At 42.5% G+C, this 16,587-nt stretch overlaps 1 protein-coding gene across 1 annotated transcript; it reads left to right on the forward strand.

Annotated features, from left to right (window-relative positions):
* The first annotated feature begins 1,650 nt into the window (after positions 1–1,650).
* hhla1 (HHLA1 neighbor of OC90) lies at positions 1,651–16,332 on the forward strand. Its single transcript, XM_088014773.1, has 13 exons — positions 1,651–1,782; positions 2,006–2,062; positions 2,890–2,973; positions 4,871–4,954; positions 5,136–5,219; positions 5,288–5,371; positions 6,955–7,011; positions 7,166–7,246; positions 8,210–8,242; positions 9,073–9,903; positions 13,303–13,441; positions 14,945–15,027; positions 15,956–16,332. Exons 1-13 carry the CDS (start codon positions 1,692–1,694, stop codon positions 15,997–15,999), a joined length of 1,752 nt encoding a protein of 583 aa, XP_087870899.1. The 5' UTR covers positions 1,651–1,691; the 3' UTR covers positions 16,000–16,332.
* The last annotated feature ends 255 nt before the right edge of the window (positions 16,333–16,587 follow it).

The following is a 16,587-nucleotide window of genomic DNA, read 5'->3' on the forward strand; positions in this document are numbered from 1 at the left end:
TAATGTTATTTAATGACTGTAATGTTATTTAATGTTATTTAATGTTATTTAATGTCTGTAATGTTATTTAATGTTATTTAATGTCTGTAATGTTATTTAATGTTATTTAATGTTATTTAATGTCTGTAATGTTATTTAATGTTATTTAATGTTATTTAATGTCTGTAATGTTGCCACTTGTGATGTTTCCTCAGCAGGAACCAGAGAAACGTTTTTGTCTCGTTTTGGGTTATTTTCTGACAGACTTCTTGTTTCCTCCGGAGGAATCGGTTCCCTGCCTGGTTCCTCCTGAACGATCCGACATGAACGCCGCCTGCTGATTGTCTCTCTGATCTGAGGCTGCAGCAAATCATTATGACCGTTTAACTACACTGTAAAAGTTCCCACCTCTTCTCAGGCTGAAATAATTCACGGCCTGCTTGTTTCTCTTCAGACCAGGAAACTGAATAATAATTTATAAAAATAGTTTCCAGAACCTTCTGATCACACTGAGCTGCTGTTTGTGTTTAATTGGATCCAGATTGAGGATCAACATCTGAGTTTAGACTTTATCTTTGTTTCACTTCGTTTTTTATTTTTACTTTGATCCCAAAGTGAAATTAAATGTAAGTCGTTAATTCAGATTCTTCAAAGAGATAGTGATGGTTGTTGGTGGGAAGATCTCCTGCAGCAGTGTGTATTACAGCTGGTCTGAAGAAGCCTCTGACTGAAGACGCTCTGTTTTCCCTCTGTGTTTTGACATCCTGAACAAGCACAGTGCCACAGTGGGGAGAAACGTTCCGGTTTAACAGGAATCAAACCTGCAGATCGGATCATGTTATCTGGCTGAAGCATTTCGGATCAGTTGAAGGTTCTGGAGAAAATGTTTTTGTTGTTAAATAAAATCCAGCAGGAGCCGGGCTGCAGCAGCGGACGGGCTGCAGCAGCGGACGGGCTGCAGCAGCGGACGGGCTGCAGCAGCGGACGGGCTGCAGGAAGTGTCCAGAACCTTAAACTGGTTCTTGGTTCATCCGGTTTCTGCTGGTGGAAAATATCAGCTTCTTAACTTGGTAACATTTGTTCTTCCTTCTCCAAATCGACCAGAGTGTGAAAACGTCTGCACACATGTCCTGTCAGGTTAACTTCTGGACTTTGACTACACCACTCCAAGATAACTGTCCTGGTGAAATCAGAACTTTGACTAGGACTCACAGTGATGCTGCAGAGTTTCAGCTTTCTATTTGCATAAAAACTTGATCTTCCTCCTCCTCCCTGGACATTAACAAAGTAAATGTACTTCATGAAATAATCCTGTGTTGCCTCAGCGTTAGTCTCTCTTGCTCCCTCTGCAGGTCAGTGTTGTGAACTGCAGCCTTTCTGCAGTTTTCCCTGGAGGTCTGGTGTTTCTTACAGCGAGCTGCTGCAGGTGGTGAAGGATCTGAATTATTCTGAACTCTCCAAGCCGCCGGCCAGCTGCCAGCAGCTGCTGCTCAGAGGGGAGAAAACGGCCTAGTTGAATCCTCTGACCGGCGGTGTGTGTGACTCTGAGAAAGTTTGACAGTTTCATTCTGCACGGCTGAAACGCGGTCAGATCTCCTCTTCCTGGTTTTCCTTTGCAGAGATTCTGCTGGATTTTAAGGTTTTCTTTTCCTCCTCGTGTTGCTGCAGCTGCCGTGTTGCTGCAGCCGCCGTGTCTGACGCTCTGCAGCATCATGGCAGCTCTCAGGAGGCTTCTGCTGCTTCCTCGCCTCCAGTTAATCACCTGTGTTTCTGCAGCTTCTCTCCTCATCCTCTTCAGCCGAGGTTGGTCCATCAAAGCTTCTGATATTTAAAAATAACTTATTTTAGTGAATGTTCACTTTCTATCTGCAAAAAAAAAACTTTTTAATATATTTATGCATGAATGTAACAGCAGAAAATAAAATCATTAGAACTGTAAAGCTCTCATAGTTTTCATGTTTGCTGAATCCCATCAGTCAAAAACTTATAAATCTTTATAAAAGTTGTAATCTTTGTTTCTGAACAGATTTCAGAAGCAGCATGCAAGACGAGCGACACAAGAGAGACTTTAGTAATTTCTCAGGTATTTTTTCTCTTTCAAAAACACTTTATTACAAATTTCTCCTGATAAATTTAAAACTTTAGACACAAATTATTCAATAAATTTTAATAACTGACCATCACAAAATGAGAAAATACTCCGTTATCTCCTGTAGTGAAAAATAAACTTTTCTTTCTGTTTAATTTCCAGAAATTGTTTAGTTTTCATTAATGTTTCTGCAAAATATTAAATTAAGGTCAGAAAAAGTTTGAAGCTCAAAGTTTCCTGATGGATGAGAAGAACTTTCTAAAACTTGCAGGATTATAAAACACTTGAACAAACTCACACAAACTGTTTCTGAACTCTGGAGTTTTTCTGCAGAACTTAACGGATATATTATGGGATGTAGAAGGTTCTGCAGGACACTTTCCACAATCTGGATACTTTCCCAGAACGTTTTCCAGAACTTCCTGATTGTTTGCATGGATTCAAGCAGATTGTTTTCTGTAAACTACAGAAACTAGAGCCGGTCACAGAAACCTGAAGGTCAGAACGACGACAGCGCTGCTCTGGATTTATTGGATGTTTTCCAGTTTTCACAACGTACTGCTGATATTTCAAGGCACTTAAAAGGTTTTCTAGAACATACAGGGTGCTTTCTAGAACTTGCATTGTGTTTTCCTGAAAGTAAAGACTCTTTCCCAGAACATTTGAAAGCAGATAAAATAACCTTAAAACTCATCCTGTTGTCTGAGTTGTTTTCATTCATCTAATATAATTTGATTTCTGCTCCATGTTTAGACGTGACTCTGTATCAGTGATTCTGACCAAACCCAGAATAATCTCCGTCTCTCTGCTTCACCTCCCAGAAATCCCAGCGGAGAGCGCCATCGACCCCACCGCCATCGACCTCACGCCTCTGGTCAACACGCTGATCAATTCCAGCCAATCAGGTACGTCGTGGCAGTGTCGCCGCGTCGTGTCGCCGTTCTGCTCCGTCGTGTCGCCGCTCCGCCGCGTCGTGTCGCCGCTCCGCCGCGTCGTGTCGCCGCTCCGCCGCGTCGTGTTATTTAAACATGTCCAGAGGTTCTTCCTCTGGACGTGTTTCCAGATGCTGGCGGCGCATTTCTCTGTTCAGACTGCTGGACATGATGTCCAACCATCACCTGCTGAGGACAGAGACACGTCACGGTGCAAAATGGGCAGGGGGGACCAAGAACCAGAAGCTGATGAAGCTGATGAAGCTGAAACTGATGAAGCTGAAGCTGATGAAGCTGATGCTGATGAAGCTGATGCTGATGAAGCTGATGAAGCTGATGCTGATGAAGCTGATGCTGATGAAGCTGATGCTGATGAAGCTGATGCTGATGAAGCTGATGAAGCTGATGCTGATGAAGCTGATGAAGCTGAAGCTGCTGAAGCTGAAGGTGATGAAGCTGAAGCTGCTGAAGCTGAAGGTGATGAAGCTGAAACTGATGAAGCTGAAAGTGCTGAAGCTGAAGGTGATGAAGCTGAAACTGATGAAGCTGAAGGTGATGAAGCTGAAACTGATGAAGCTGAAAGTGCTGAAGCTGAAGGTGATGAAGCTAAAACTGATGAAGCTAAAACTGATGAAGCTGAAACTGATGAAGCTAAAACTGATGAAGCTGAAACTGATGAAGCTGAAGCTGCTGAAGCTGCTGAAGCTGCTGAAGCTGCTGAAGCTGCTGAAGCTGCTGAAGCTGCTGAAGCTGAAACTGCTGAAGCTGCTGAAGCTGCTGAAGCTGCTGAAGCTGAAACTGATGAAGCTGATGAAACTGATGAAGCTGATGAAGCTGAAACTGCTGAAACTGCTGAAGCTGCTGAAGCTGCTGAAGCTGAAACTGATGAAACTGATGAAGCTGATGAAGCTGAAGGTGATGAAGCTGAAGGTGATGAAGCTGAAGCTGATGAAGCTGCTGAAGCTGAAACTGATGAAGCTGAAGGTACTGAAGCTGAAACTGATGAAGCTAAAACTGATGAAGCTGAAGGTGATGAAGCTGAAGCTGCTGAAGCTGCTGAAGCTGAAACTGATGAAACTGCTGAAGCTGAAACTGATGAAGTTGATGAAACTGCTGAAGCTGATGAAGCTGAAGCTGCTGAAGCTGCTGAAGCTGAAGCTGCTGAAGCTGAAGCTGCTGAAGCTGATGAAGCTGATGAAACTGATGAAGCTGATGAAACTGATGAAGCTGAAGCTGATGAAACTGATGAAGCTGAAGCTGATGAAGCTGATGAAGCTGAAGCTGATGAAGCTGATGAAGCTGAAGATGATGAAGCTGAAGCTGATGAAGCTGATGAAGCTGATGAAGCTGAAGCTGATGAAGCTGATGAAGCTGAAGCTGATGAAGCTGAAGATGATGAAGCTGAAGCTGATGAAGCTGATGAAGCTGATGAAGCTGAAACTGATGAAACTGATGAAGCTAAAACTGATGAAACTGATGAAGCTGATGAAACTGATGAAGCTGATGAAGCTGAAACTGAAGCTGCTGGTCGTCATCCTGTCCTGAAACGCCCCTGAGGATGAAGGAAACGTTTCTCTAGATCCGGATGTCAAACCCATTTTCCTTCTGAGCCAAACCAACATCATGAATGTTCTCAGGTTGGGCAGAACGCTGATAAAATGCGTTAAACTGTTAAAATATCAATAAATCCTTAATGATGAACATGTTTTCAGTTCCTCCAGGTTTTCATGAGTTTTGTGATTTTGCAATAAAAATGTGATTTTGGTTTAGAAAACCTTCTGGTGATGTGAGGTGATGTCTTCATGCTTGTTGTTTAGAAGTGAAGGGTTTCGTCTCTCTGACCGGCCCGGTGCTGCTGAATGTGTTGCAGGCTCCCGCCAGCTCTTCTCCCTGCTCAGCGTCTCGTCCTACAGCTCTCTGGACCTGCACAAACTCACCCTGCTGGTTTACAACAGTAAATACGATTCACTTCTCTCACATGTTTATCAGGCCTGCAGGTCTCACTGCGCTGCTCAACATGTGCAAATACTGCCACCTGGTGGAGCCAGTGTGCTACAGCTGCAGTCACATCATTTTATCTTGGTGATAAAACAAATATTTAATAAAGCATTTCTCTTTGTTTTGCTGTGTTTTAGTCTCCAGTATGAAGAGCTTAGAAAGCGGTCTGTTCAGGAGGCGGTTCTGCTACTGCGTCACCAACGACACCAACGACCTGACCGGTGAGAACCCGGCTCCTCCCGACCCAAATCTGCAGCTCTTCTCCTCATCATAACCTTTTCACCCCAAGATTTCACCGCCATCCTTCTGGACGTGATGGGAAACTCAACCAGCTTCCTGCAGGAGCTGTTCAAGTCTTCCTCCATTCTGTCAGGTGTGAGCAGGACGCCTCCGTTTGAGCTCAGATTAAACACACCCAGAATAAACACTCAGATTAAACAGCTCAGAACACACTCAGATCAAACACACCCAGAATAAACACTCAGATTAAACACACTCAGGTTAAACACACTCAGATTAAACACATTCAGATTAAACACACCCAGAATAAACACTCAGATTAAACACACTCAGGTTAAACACACTCAGATTAAACACATTCAGATTAAACACACTCAGATTAAACACATTCAGATTAAACACATTCAGATTAAACAGTTCAGATTAAACACACTCAGGTTAAACACACTCAGGTTAAACACACTCATGTTAAACACACTCAGATTAAACACACCCAGAATAAACACTCAGATTAAACACACTCAGGTTAAACACACTCAGATTAAACACACTCAGATTAAACACATTCAGATTAAACACATTCAGATTAAACAGTTCAGATTAAACACACTCAGGTTAAACACACTCAGGTTAAACACACTCATGTTAAACACACTCAGGTTAAACACACTCAGATTAAACACACCCAGAATAAACACTCAGATTAAACACACTCAGGTTAAACACACTCAGATTAAACACACTCAGATTAAACACATTCAGATTAAACACATTCAGATTAAACACATTCAGATTAAACAGTTCAGATTAAACACACTCAGGTTAAACACACTCAGGTTAAACACACTCATGTTAAACACACTCAGGTTAAACACACTCAGATTAAACACACCCAGAATAAACACTCAGATTAAACACACTCAGGTTAAACACACTCAGATTAAACACACTCAGATTAAACAGTTCAGATTAAACACAAATACGGTTCTGGTTGTGCCTGGTTCTGGTTCTGTTTTGATCTGGTTTGATCTGGTTTGAACTGGTTTGATCTGGTTTGAACTGGTTTGATCTGGTTTGATCTGTTTTGAACTGGTTTGATCTGGTTTGATCTGTTTTGATCTGGTTTGAACTGGTTTGAACTGGTTTGAACTGGTTTGATCTGTTTTGAACTGGTTTGATCTGGTTTGAACTGGTTTGATCTGTTTTGAACTGGTTTGATCTGTTTTGATCTGGTTTGAACTGGTTTGATCTGGTTTGATCTGTTTTGAACTGGTTTGATCTGGTTTGAACTGGTTTGAACTGGTTTGAACCGGGTCCGTCTGCAGGCCCAGACAGGAGGAAACGTCTGCAGGAGAGGAGCTGCAGAGGAGACGGTTCAGTCCAAGGAAAACCTCCAGGACAAATTCAAGTTCTGCACAAAAACAGAGCAAATATATTTAATTTAATCAGCCCAGGAATTAATGAGGGAAGATCTGGATCAATGTTTCCTCCAATGATCCAGGAATAATTTCCTGGTCGATGATCTGAGGATGATCAGCTTCAAACTCTAAGAAAACAAGAATGAGAAGGACAGAAGTTATTAGGAGGATCAATATGCAGAATATTGATTGATCAGTTTAATCTGGAGCGATTTGAGGCCCTTAAAGTTCAGCGTTCAGCTCTGGCTGGAAACTTTGGCCTGTTTAATGTCTGATGTGTTTCCTGTTTGTGTCTCAGTCAGCCAGAGGAACAACTCCGACTGCATCTACATCTGTGTGATGGCGGGGAAGACGGGTAGGTAAAGATCTGCTGCGGCGACTTCAACCAGAATCATCTGTCATGTTTTCCCTCAGAGTCTTCAAGGCTGATGGAAGAAAACATTCTAGCTTCTCTAAAGGAAGTGAATCTTCCCGGAGCCTTTTGTCTGACTGAAGTGCGTTTTGTCCAGGCAGAGAGCTGAGCGGCTTCTGGGACGACGGCTCCGTCACGCCGCTCTTCAACCAGACGATTGTTGAAGGACCAAACAGAGGTTTGTTTAATCTGCTGGGAGATTTAATCCAGGTGCACTAATTATAAACTAAATAAACCTGCTGTTCGTTTCAAACTTAACCGTTAAAAGCTGCATGTTTTGGTTCCCTCCCTAGTGATTGTACCAACCTCCTCAGAAAGTCAGTTTTCTGCTGAGGCCTCTAACGAGCATCAATCAGTGCAGGTGTGTAAAACCAGGGAGAGACTAAAACATGCAGGATGCCTCCAGGACCCACTCTGGACACCCCTGGTTTAAAGCAGAGATGATTGTCAAGACCAGAATTTATATTATTTGCATTTTTAGGAAGAGGCTTAAAATTTTATTTAAAAAAAAAAAACTTCCCAAATAAACTTAAGAATTAAGGAGGAAAATATGAATCTGTAATATTTGGGATATGGATTAAAATCAGATGAACTGTTTCAGTTTGCTTTTCATATTCCTGAAGGTCTGAATAAAATGTAAAATAAAAAGAATAAATATGGAAAAATCTGTTGTCTGCATTTCTAAATGTGTTTCTGTTTTATTTACTGAAGTGAATCAAATATTTTAAATAGTTTTACAGAAAAACTTGTTTCATGTAAAAAGACTTGAACTGTGTGATTAAAGCTGTAAACTTATTTGTTAACATAATCTGTTGTAATATAATCTACACTTACTTTGTTTCCAAAGCTCTTTTAGCCAAACCGGCTAATGTAGCATCGTGCTAGCTTCTGACGCTGCCAGGTTTAGCTAACGCTAACAGACAGAAATTCAAACGTTTGTTTTCAGATTTATTCATCTGCTGTTGTATAAACTTTAAACTTATTTCTGTTTGATATTAATAATTTTTTGGTCTTTTTATGCAGCAGTTTCTTCTGTCATGTTTTCACACATAACTTAGCAAACAATAGCTTTATTTCAGTGTATTTTTTATCAAACAGGAACATTAACATCTGACCTTTGACCTTTCTGTCTTTCTTAAAGTGGCGAACCTCTCCTCCATTCGACTTCCTGTTGGTGAGCGGACTGCGTCTTAAAAACCAGATTATTCAGCTGTGATCCAGGTGTTAGTCTAGACCTCAGCTCAGGTTTGGTTCATTTCACTCAAAATCTGTTTCTCAATAAATCTCCATTATTTGGTTTAAGCTCAGCGGCATCTGCATGTTTACAAGTTTGATTCCTTCACTGATTCCTTCAACGCAGCAAATTATTAGATTTAAATCCTGTGAAAATAAGAATCCATAACAGCAGATGGAAAATCCATGAATTGTAAGGAAACTTGTTGCCTATATACAAACTAGTTGATACTTTTCAGAGCGTAAAGTTCAAAATCAGAAGACAAAACTAACTTAACTTTCAGCGAGAGATGTGAAAAGATGTCAATAATTACTGAATATTGATCAAACGTATTTGCTTGTCAGTTTGGTTCATTTAAAAAATGGGAAAAATGTCTGATAAGTGAAACAATCTGCCAAGTTAGTTTTGTCTTATTTCACATTTACTGCGATATTTACTCAAGAAACGGGACAAAAATCCTTTATTAGGATGTTGTTTTGCAGTGTAGCAGGTCATTTCCTGAAACCTTCATGGGAACTACAAAGTACTGTCCTGGAAGCTAATATTTGCCTTTGCAGGACTTATAAAGTACTTTTACTGGTTGCTCTTAAGGAACACTTTCCCAAAACCTAATGATCATTTCCTGGAAGTTGTGAGGTAACAGTTCTGACAGCCGGGTCCATAAAGGTACTGAAAGTAATTATTTGGTCTTTTAACTTTCTCATTATGCTTCTTTAATCTTAAATTTGATGCAGAAATCGTGACGGTTTCATTGCTCATGTTTCCTCCAGCTTCGCCACATCTGAGCAGAACATTGTCAACAACGTTAAAGGTCACGACCTCCGTGGCGGTCACACCGACGTCCTCCAGGCCTCCAGGCTTCACTACAGGACGTCCATCAACTGAGACGCCAAACATCAGGACGAGCCAAAGCGTCTCAACTCCACAGATCAGAACAGCAGGAGCAGCAGAGGCGACATCAGCTGGAACCACGAGACGACCAGCCAGCGCCGCTGCTGCAGCTCTGCCTGCAGTCACAGCCCGACCTCCTGCAGCCGCAACCACATCAGCAGCCGCTGCTGCAGCTCCGCCTGCAGTCACAGCCCGACCTCCTGCAGCTGCAGGCACATCAGCAGCCGCAGCTTCAGCTCCGCCTGCAGTCACAGCCCGACCTCCTGTAGCTGCAGCAACATCAGCAGCTCGAGCCACAGGCGTAACCGCAGCCGCTTCTTCAGCTCTGCCTACGATCACAGCCCGACCTCCTGCAGCTGCAGCCACATCAGCAGCTGCTGCTTCAGCTCTGCCTACGATCACAGCCCGACCTCCTGCAGCCACATCCACATCAGCAGCTCCAGCCACATCCACATCAGCAGCCACAACCATAGCCGCAGCTCCAGCTTCAGCTCCGTCTGAGGTCACACCCCGACCTCCTGCAGCCACAGCCGCAGCCGCCGCCCTGAAATCACCTGACAGTCTGGTGGAAACAAGCATTTCTCCAACATCTCCTCTACAAACGACCTTCACTAGACCTTCAACCCTCCGACCAGCAGGACAACCTGCAGAGACGACGCCGAGCAGCAGAGACAGAACACCTGACCGGCCCAGAGAAACGGAGAGACCAGGTAAACGCTGAGCAGGTGAACACTGACCAGGTGAACACTGACCAGGTGAACACTGACCAGGTAAACACTGACCAGGTAAACGCTGAGCAGGTGAACACTGACCAGGTAAACGCTGACCAGGTAAACACTGACCAGGTGAACACTGACCAGGTAAACGCTGACCAGGTGAACACTGACCAGGTGAATACTGAGCAGGTAAACGCTGACCAGGTAAACACTGACCAGGTGAACACTGACCAGGTGAATACTGAGCAGGTAAACACTGACCAGGTAAACACTGAGCAGGTAAACACTGAGCAGGTAAACACTGACCAGGTGAACACTGACCAGGTAAACGCTGACCAGGTAAACACTGACCAGGTGAACACTGACCAGGTGAACACTGACCAGGTGAATACTGAGCAGGTGAACACTGACCAGGTGAACACTGACCAGGTGAACACTGACCAGGTGAACACTGACCAGGTGAACACTGAGCAGGTGAACACTGAGCAGGTGAACACTGAGCAGGTTTCTGAGCAGGAAGGCGGTCAGCTGCTGATGAAAGGCCGGGTGTTTTATGATGGGAGGAAGTTCTTAAAATCAAACATTTTAAAGGTCAAAAGTCACTGAGTTGGGAACTAAATACTTAGTTTTCAAGCTAAATATTTATTTTCCAAACTGAACATGTAGGTCCAAGCTAAATATTCAGCTAATATAAAAATGTTTTTCACAAAAATAATTTATGGATGGATGAACCGTCTTAAAAGTCTTAAACCTGCATATTAGCTAAACATTTAGCTTGGACATAAATATTTAGTTTCTAACCCAGAATGTAGTTAGCAACTGGAATAGTTAGCTTGGCTGCTACATATTAGATTAAAAAATAAATATTTAGTTTTTAAAGTAAACATTTACCTCTGACTTAAACATTTAGTTGTGAACTAAATGTCTCTTTTTTAGCTTCCTGACTAAAAGTATCATTTAAAAGCTAAATGTTTAATATTTAGTTTGGATTCTGACATGATGAAAATGTGACTTTGGACAATGAAACCCACATTTTTCTTTATAACAGGTTATATAAACAAAAATATGCTTTTAAATTTTAAAGATTCGCAACCTGTTGGATTTCCAGGCAGCTGAAAATGTTTCCTGATTTATTTCTATATCAAGTTTTTCCTCCAGATCAGAGCAACAACTATCGTTTCCCCTCTTCAGCATCTTTACTGCTGGAACAATGAGGAACTTATTCTGTAGTGATTTCCTGCAGCGCAGCGTCTCGTCTGACGTCAAACAAACATTAAATACGTTTTTATTGCTTTTCTTTGTCACATTGAGACAAAACAGAGACATGACTGACTGATATGAACATGGAGGAGCAGCTTGGAGGCATCGTCATGCTGCTGTCCTCCAGCTGAGTGCCGGTACCGCTCGGCCCGCTTGACCCGAATAGAGCAGCATCAGAACCGTCCGCCGTCATTTCTGGGCTCATCGACGGCGTCTGATTCAGTTTGAGGCTGACGGGGGGCGAGGCGGGCGGAGGGGGTGGAGATGCTGCAGATGGAGGAGGCAGAGCCGGAGACGGTCGCCATGGCAACAGGAGGTGCAGCCCTTCTTTATGGAGGAGATTTAATACAGAATAGCACCAACGCTTAAAGAGGAATGATTAATAAATATCTGCATTTTTTATTAGATTTACATAAATACCAATTGTTTCTTTATTTTAATTTTAAGGATTGGTGTTTTTATGCCAATTTTTCTTTTAAATCTCTTTTTTGTTTTATTTATCAAGGTAATTTATTTTGAAAATTCACTCTAAAGTTTTCTTTGTTTTTTTAATGTATTTGAAAGACAAAAGATTTAAAATGTTGGTCTAAATCTGGAGTTCAGGGTGAATCTTGGCTTGGTCCGCAGTTCTCATCAGAACCACTAGATGGCGGTAACATCACACTGCAAAAGCAGAAGAAAAACCGTCCATCCTCCTCCATCACCTTGACTTTTGCCTAGCAACAGGCGGAGCTGCAGCAGCCTGCGCAGTTTGTCTTTAGTTTGCAGTAAAATGAGCTTTTAGCTGCGCAAGTTGCTGCGGGCAGAGAAACACGAACCACGATCTGATGATCGATCTGATGATCGATCGGCTGATCAATCGGCTCCGATCAGCTGGGAGGGAAAACTGAGAGGGTTGATCTGATCTGATCTGATCTGGGGAAAAGATGCAGTTCAGGTTTATATTCATGTTGATTCCTTTGTCAAAGGTTTGCATGCAGATGATGGAGCAAAATGACAGAAACAGACGAACATGTTCAGAGGAATCTCTACCTGAATCACATGAACTGGTTCACCAGCAGGAGGTGATTCAGTCCTTTGGTTCAGGTGTGTTGGACATCCAGGAGCTGTTGGACGTCACCACTGGGAGGACTGGTTGGACGGAGAGTTGGAGGGAGGAGTTCATTCCCACCAAATAATCTCTGAAATTTTCTAGGAAGAAAAATTAAATTTCTGAGTTTGAAAAAAAATCAGAAATTTTAAGATTAATCTCAAATGTTTTAGGAATAAAACATTAAATGAGTTTATGAGTTTGAAAAGTTGCAAATTTTCTAGAAAAACGTTGAAATTTCTAAAGAAAAAAAAAAGTCAGAATTTTTTTAGTTTTTCTTTAGTAAATGTCTGAGATTAATCTCAAAATTTCAGATTTTTTTTTCTAGAAAACGTTTCTGCGTCATAAATGTGTGTAAGTGGTTCCATCAGGCAGTGACCAAAGCATCTGACGGTTGGTGAGAACAGGCTGAGCAGAGGAAGCCTTACAGGTTGGATCAGCATCATGACCCAAAGCAAACCAAGTCAGAAAGTTAAAAATAAACAAAGGTTTTGGTGTGGCCTAGTCAAAGTCAGGGCTTTAAGCTGGAGTGAAATGATCTAAAGCAAACTGTTTATGTCCTAATATGCTCCAATGTACCTGAATAAAAACTTTTCTCCAAACCAGAGGCTCAAAATTTCTCCACAGAGATTTAAAGATTTATCAATAATTAAAGATTTATCCTTAATTAATGGATAAAATAATTGTAAATAATTTACTGAGTTAATATTCACCTATACTTGATCTGAATTGTGCTCCTTTCTGCAGGGTGAGTTTCTAAATGTCTCCTTAGTTTTGTTGAAATCTGTTTTATGCTAATGAGGAGCGGTTGCTCCTCTAATGGATTAACGACGTTTGTAACGAAGAATCTCCTGATTTGAATTTAAACGTCGATGCAGCAGGAAACCTTTTCCTCCCAGAGATTCATTATGTTTGCTTGTATTTCACCTTTTGCTTGTTGGTTTCTAATCTGTAATCAGGCAGCAGATAGAGACGCAGACCTCAGGGACTGTGGATGTGCTGAGTCTCTGACTGAAGTGACCTTTGACCCTGTCTCTCGAGAGGCTGTCCCTGGAGGAGGCCGGAGCCCGGCGGCGAAGCGGAGACGCTCGGCGAGCTGAAGCTGCAGCCCTGCATCCTGGAGCTCTGCCGGTTCTTCTCCCAGTGCCTCTGCAGGCCGCTGAGCCCGACGCGCACCAAAAGGTTTCCATACGTTCCTGAGTGACTCCGCCGCCCCCTACTGGCCAGGCTGTTAAATTATCCATCATCGGGTCAGATAGAAGGACAGAAACATGCAGGTCTAAGGTTAAAAACTCTTTGGTTTGCGACTAAAAGGAGTTTTTGCAGATATTCTGGAGTCGTTGCAGCTGGTTGAGCAACAAGAATAATAATCCCAACAAGGGAACCATAATCTGAGATAAACACACAAAATATGTTTATTGGCAGGTTGGATTCAGGAGAAACTGAGCAAGATTAACTGAAACGTTTCCAAAACGAGACCGGTTGTCTCAGATGGAGGTCGGAATGTAGGCGGACCGGGAACTGGAGAACTTTGGGTCAGTTTTCCTTCCAGAAAAAAGTTTGATGGTCTGGTCTGGTCTGGTTTGGTCTGGTCTGGTTTGGTTTGGTCTGGTCTGGTCTGGTCTGGTCTAGTCTAGTCTAGTCTAGTCTAGTCTAGTCTAGTCTAGTCTGGTTTGGTCTGGTTTGGTCTAGTCTGGTCTAGTCTAGTCTGGTCTAGTCTAGTCTAGTCTAGTCTAGTCTAGTCTGGTCTGGTTTGGTCTGGTCTGGTCTGGTCTGGTCTGGTTTGGTCTGGTCTGGTCTGGTCTGGTCTGGTCTGGTCTGGTTTGGTCTGGTCTGGTTTGGTTTGGTTTGGTCTAGTCTAGTCTGGTCTGGTCTGGTCTGGTTTGGTCTAGTCTGGTCTGGTCTGGTCTGGTTTGGTCTGGTCTGGTCTAGTCTAGTCTGGTCTGGTCTGGTCTGGTCTGGTTTGGTCTGGTCTGGTTTGGTTTGGTCTAGTCTAGTCTGGTCTGGTCTGGTCTGGTTTGGTCTAGTCTGGTCTGGTCTGGTCTGGTCTGGTTTGGTCTGGTTTGGTTTGGTCTGATTTGATCTGGTCTGGTCTGGTCTGGTTTGGTTTGGTCTGGTCTGGTTTGATCTGGTCTGGTTTGATTTGATCTGGTTTGGTCTGGTCTGATTTGATCTGGTCTGGTTTGGTTTGGTCTAGTCTAGTCTGGTCTGGTCTGATTTGATCTGGTCTGGTCTGATTTAGTCTGGTTTGGTTTGGTCTGGTAAATCATATGATCATCTTCTTGCTGTGGGTCGGCCTGACTCGGATCAGAACTTCATTCTGGGTCGTTGTTGACTTTAACTTCTACCGTTGGTAGCTGGTCGCCGCCTTCTGGACCTGGAGGGTTTTCCACTGAGAGGAAACCTTCAGGTAGAACCAGAACTCTCCTGATGTAACCCGTTACCATGGCAACCCAATCTGATACGCTGGTTTAGGAGAAACCCTGGAGATGCAACCAGCCTGGTGTCACAGTGAGGGGAGGAGAAGGTCTGACTTCAGCTCTCCTGAAGTCACTGAAAATCGTTTCTGAATTTCAGTGACTGCCTCAAGTTTTCATCCCCGTCGTTCTTCACTTTTCACCAAGATGAATGTTTTATTTCTGAATGTTTTATTTCTGAATGTTTCATTTCTGTTTGCTCTGACAGATACTGTGACGACAGCTTCCTGTGGTACGAGGAGCACACGTTCGAGGTGTGCCGAAGAGTCAAGAGAGTTTCCTTCTCCAGAAGTAAGTGACTGTAGATCCGAGGCGAAAAACTGAAAACGACGTTTCACAGAAACTAACCGGTCAGAAAATGAACCATTTGATTGGTTCGTTCTCCACCTGCGCTGAGACAAACATGGAGTTAGTGCCTCAAAAATGGCACGGCATTTAAAAAAAACACAATTTCACCTTAAAATGTTTCTTGTATATATTTATTAAGACGTTTTTGGCAACATGAGAAGAATCTGAAACACGTTCTGCAGCCGAGGCGCCTTGACGAACATCTAAGACCAGTTCCTGTCGCCTCCATCTGATTTTTGGTTCTGCGAATAAATAGATTCATGTTTTGATATTGAATTAGATCTAGAATATTTATTTAACTTTTCACAGTTTAGCACAGAAGTGAAGAACAATCCATGAAAGTGACCGAGCCTTTTCTGTAGGGCCCCTGAGCCCAGAGGCTTTAAAGCTTTTTATTTATTTGTGCAGAATGTTTTTGAAGCCGCAGCCCAGGTTTGTTCATTAGACATTATTGCTAATTATTTAATATTTCATAACATCAAGACAGGATATAACTGTTGGTTTGTGGAGTTTTTAGTTTATCTTTTATATTTTAATGGAAATGATGTAAATCCATCTGTAAAAAGTGTAAAATAAATAAAGTTACATCTACAGAGAGTCCCTTTAAACCTCTGAGGGGTTTTCTCATTAAGCGCTAATGAACACAGATGAATCAGTGGTGTTACTATGGCAACCTGGATCTTCATTAAACGCTTAGGTGTTTAGGATCAAAGTTTCTCTTGATCTTTGTCTGACGCAGCAGAAGGAGGTCTGACTGCAGGTCCATCATCGTGTTTCCGTCGGTTCCTGTTCCAGCACAAAGCTCTGAAGTTCTTCCTCTGGTGTCGGGTTCCCGGCTGTAACCTTCTCGGTTCTCCTCCTCCCTCCACAGATCTGAAACAGAGATGCTTGTCTAAGATGTGCAACAAACTGTGACCCGACAGGAAGCGGCAGAAACAAAGAGCCGTTCATCTTCCAACAACAGCTGGAAGCTGCTGGTGATTCACAAAACATGCAGTTTGCACCTTTTATCTGGATATTAATCACTAATCTGCCATGCAAAATATAAATAAAGTCTATTTAAGAGAAGAAGCTAGTTTTAAAACATTAGTCTTTATCGGTTGCCTCTGTTTACAGTTTGTTTTAATCCGACCTGCAAAAAAACAACAAGTTGATGAATGTAAACTTTAATCCATGTGACTTTGAAATATTTGATCTGTTCTTCATGTTTAAAAAGTAAATGGCTGTTTAATGTCATGAAGAAGAAACATGACGAATAATCTCAGTGTTTTACCCTGAATGTGACGAACATAATTCAGCTGGAAAACAAACACATTTCAGAAGAAAACGAGGTTTCTGTTAAGGATTTGTAGTGTGAGCGTCTCGTCTATTTATTACTCCTCATGCTGCAGGTTCATCAGATCCAGTGTTTGCAGAGTTCGGAGGATTTTACCCATAAAAGGCAGAAACGTTTATCTGTAGAAAACCAGCAGAGAAACTGGTTTTCGTTCTGGCGGTCAGGAA

The sequence above is a fragment of the Poecilia mexicana genome, unplaced genomic scaffold, assembly GCF_051168715.1.
Source record: "Poecilia mexicana isolate PSO_F unplaced genomic scaffold, ASM5116871v1 scaffold_17, whole genome shotgun sequence".
NCBI lineage: Eukaryota > Metazoa > Chordata > Actinopteri > Cyprinodontiformes > Poeciliidae > Poecilia > Poecilia mexicana.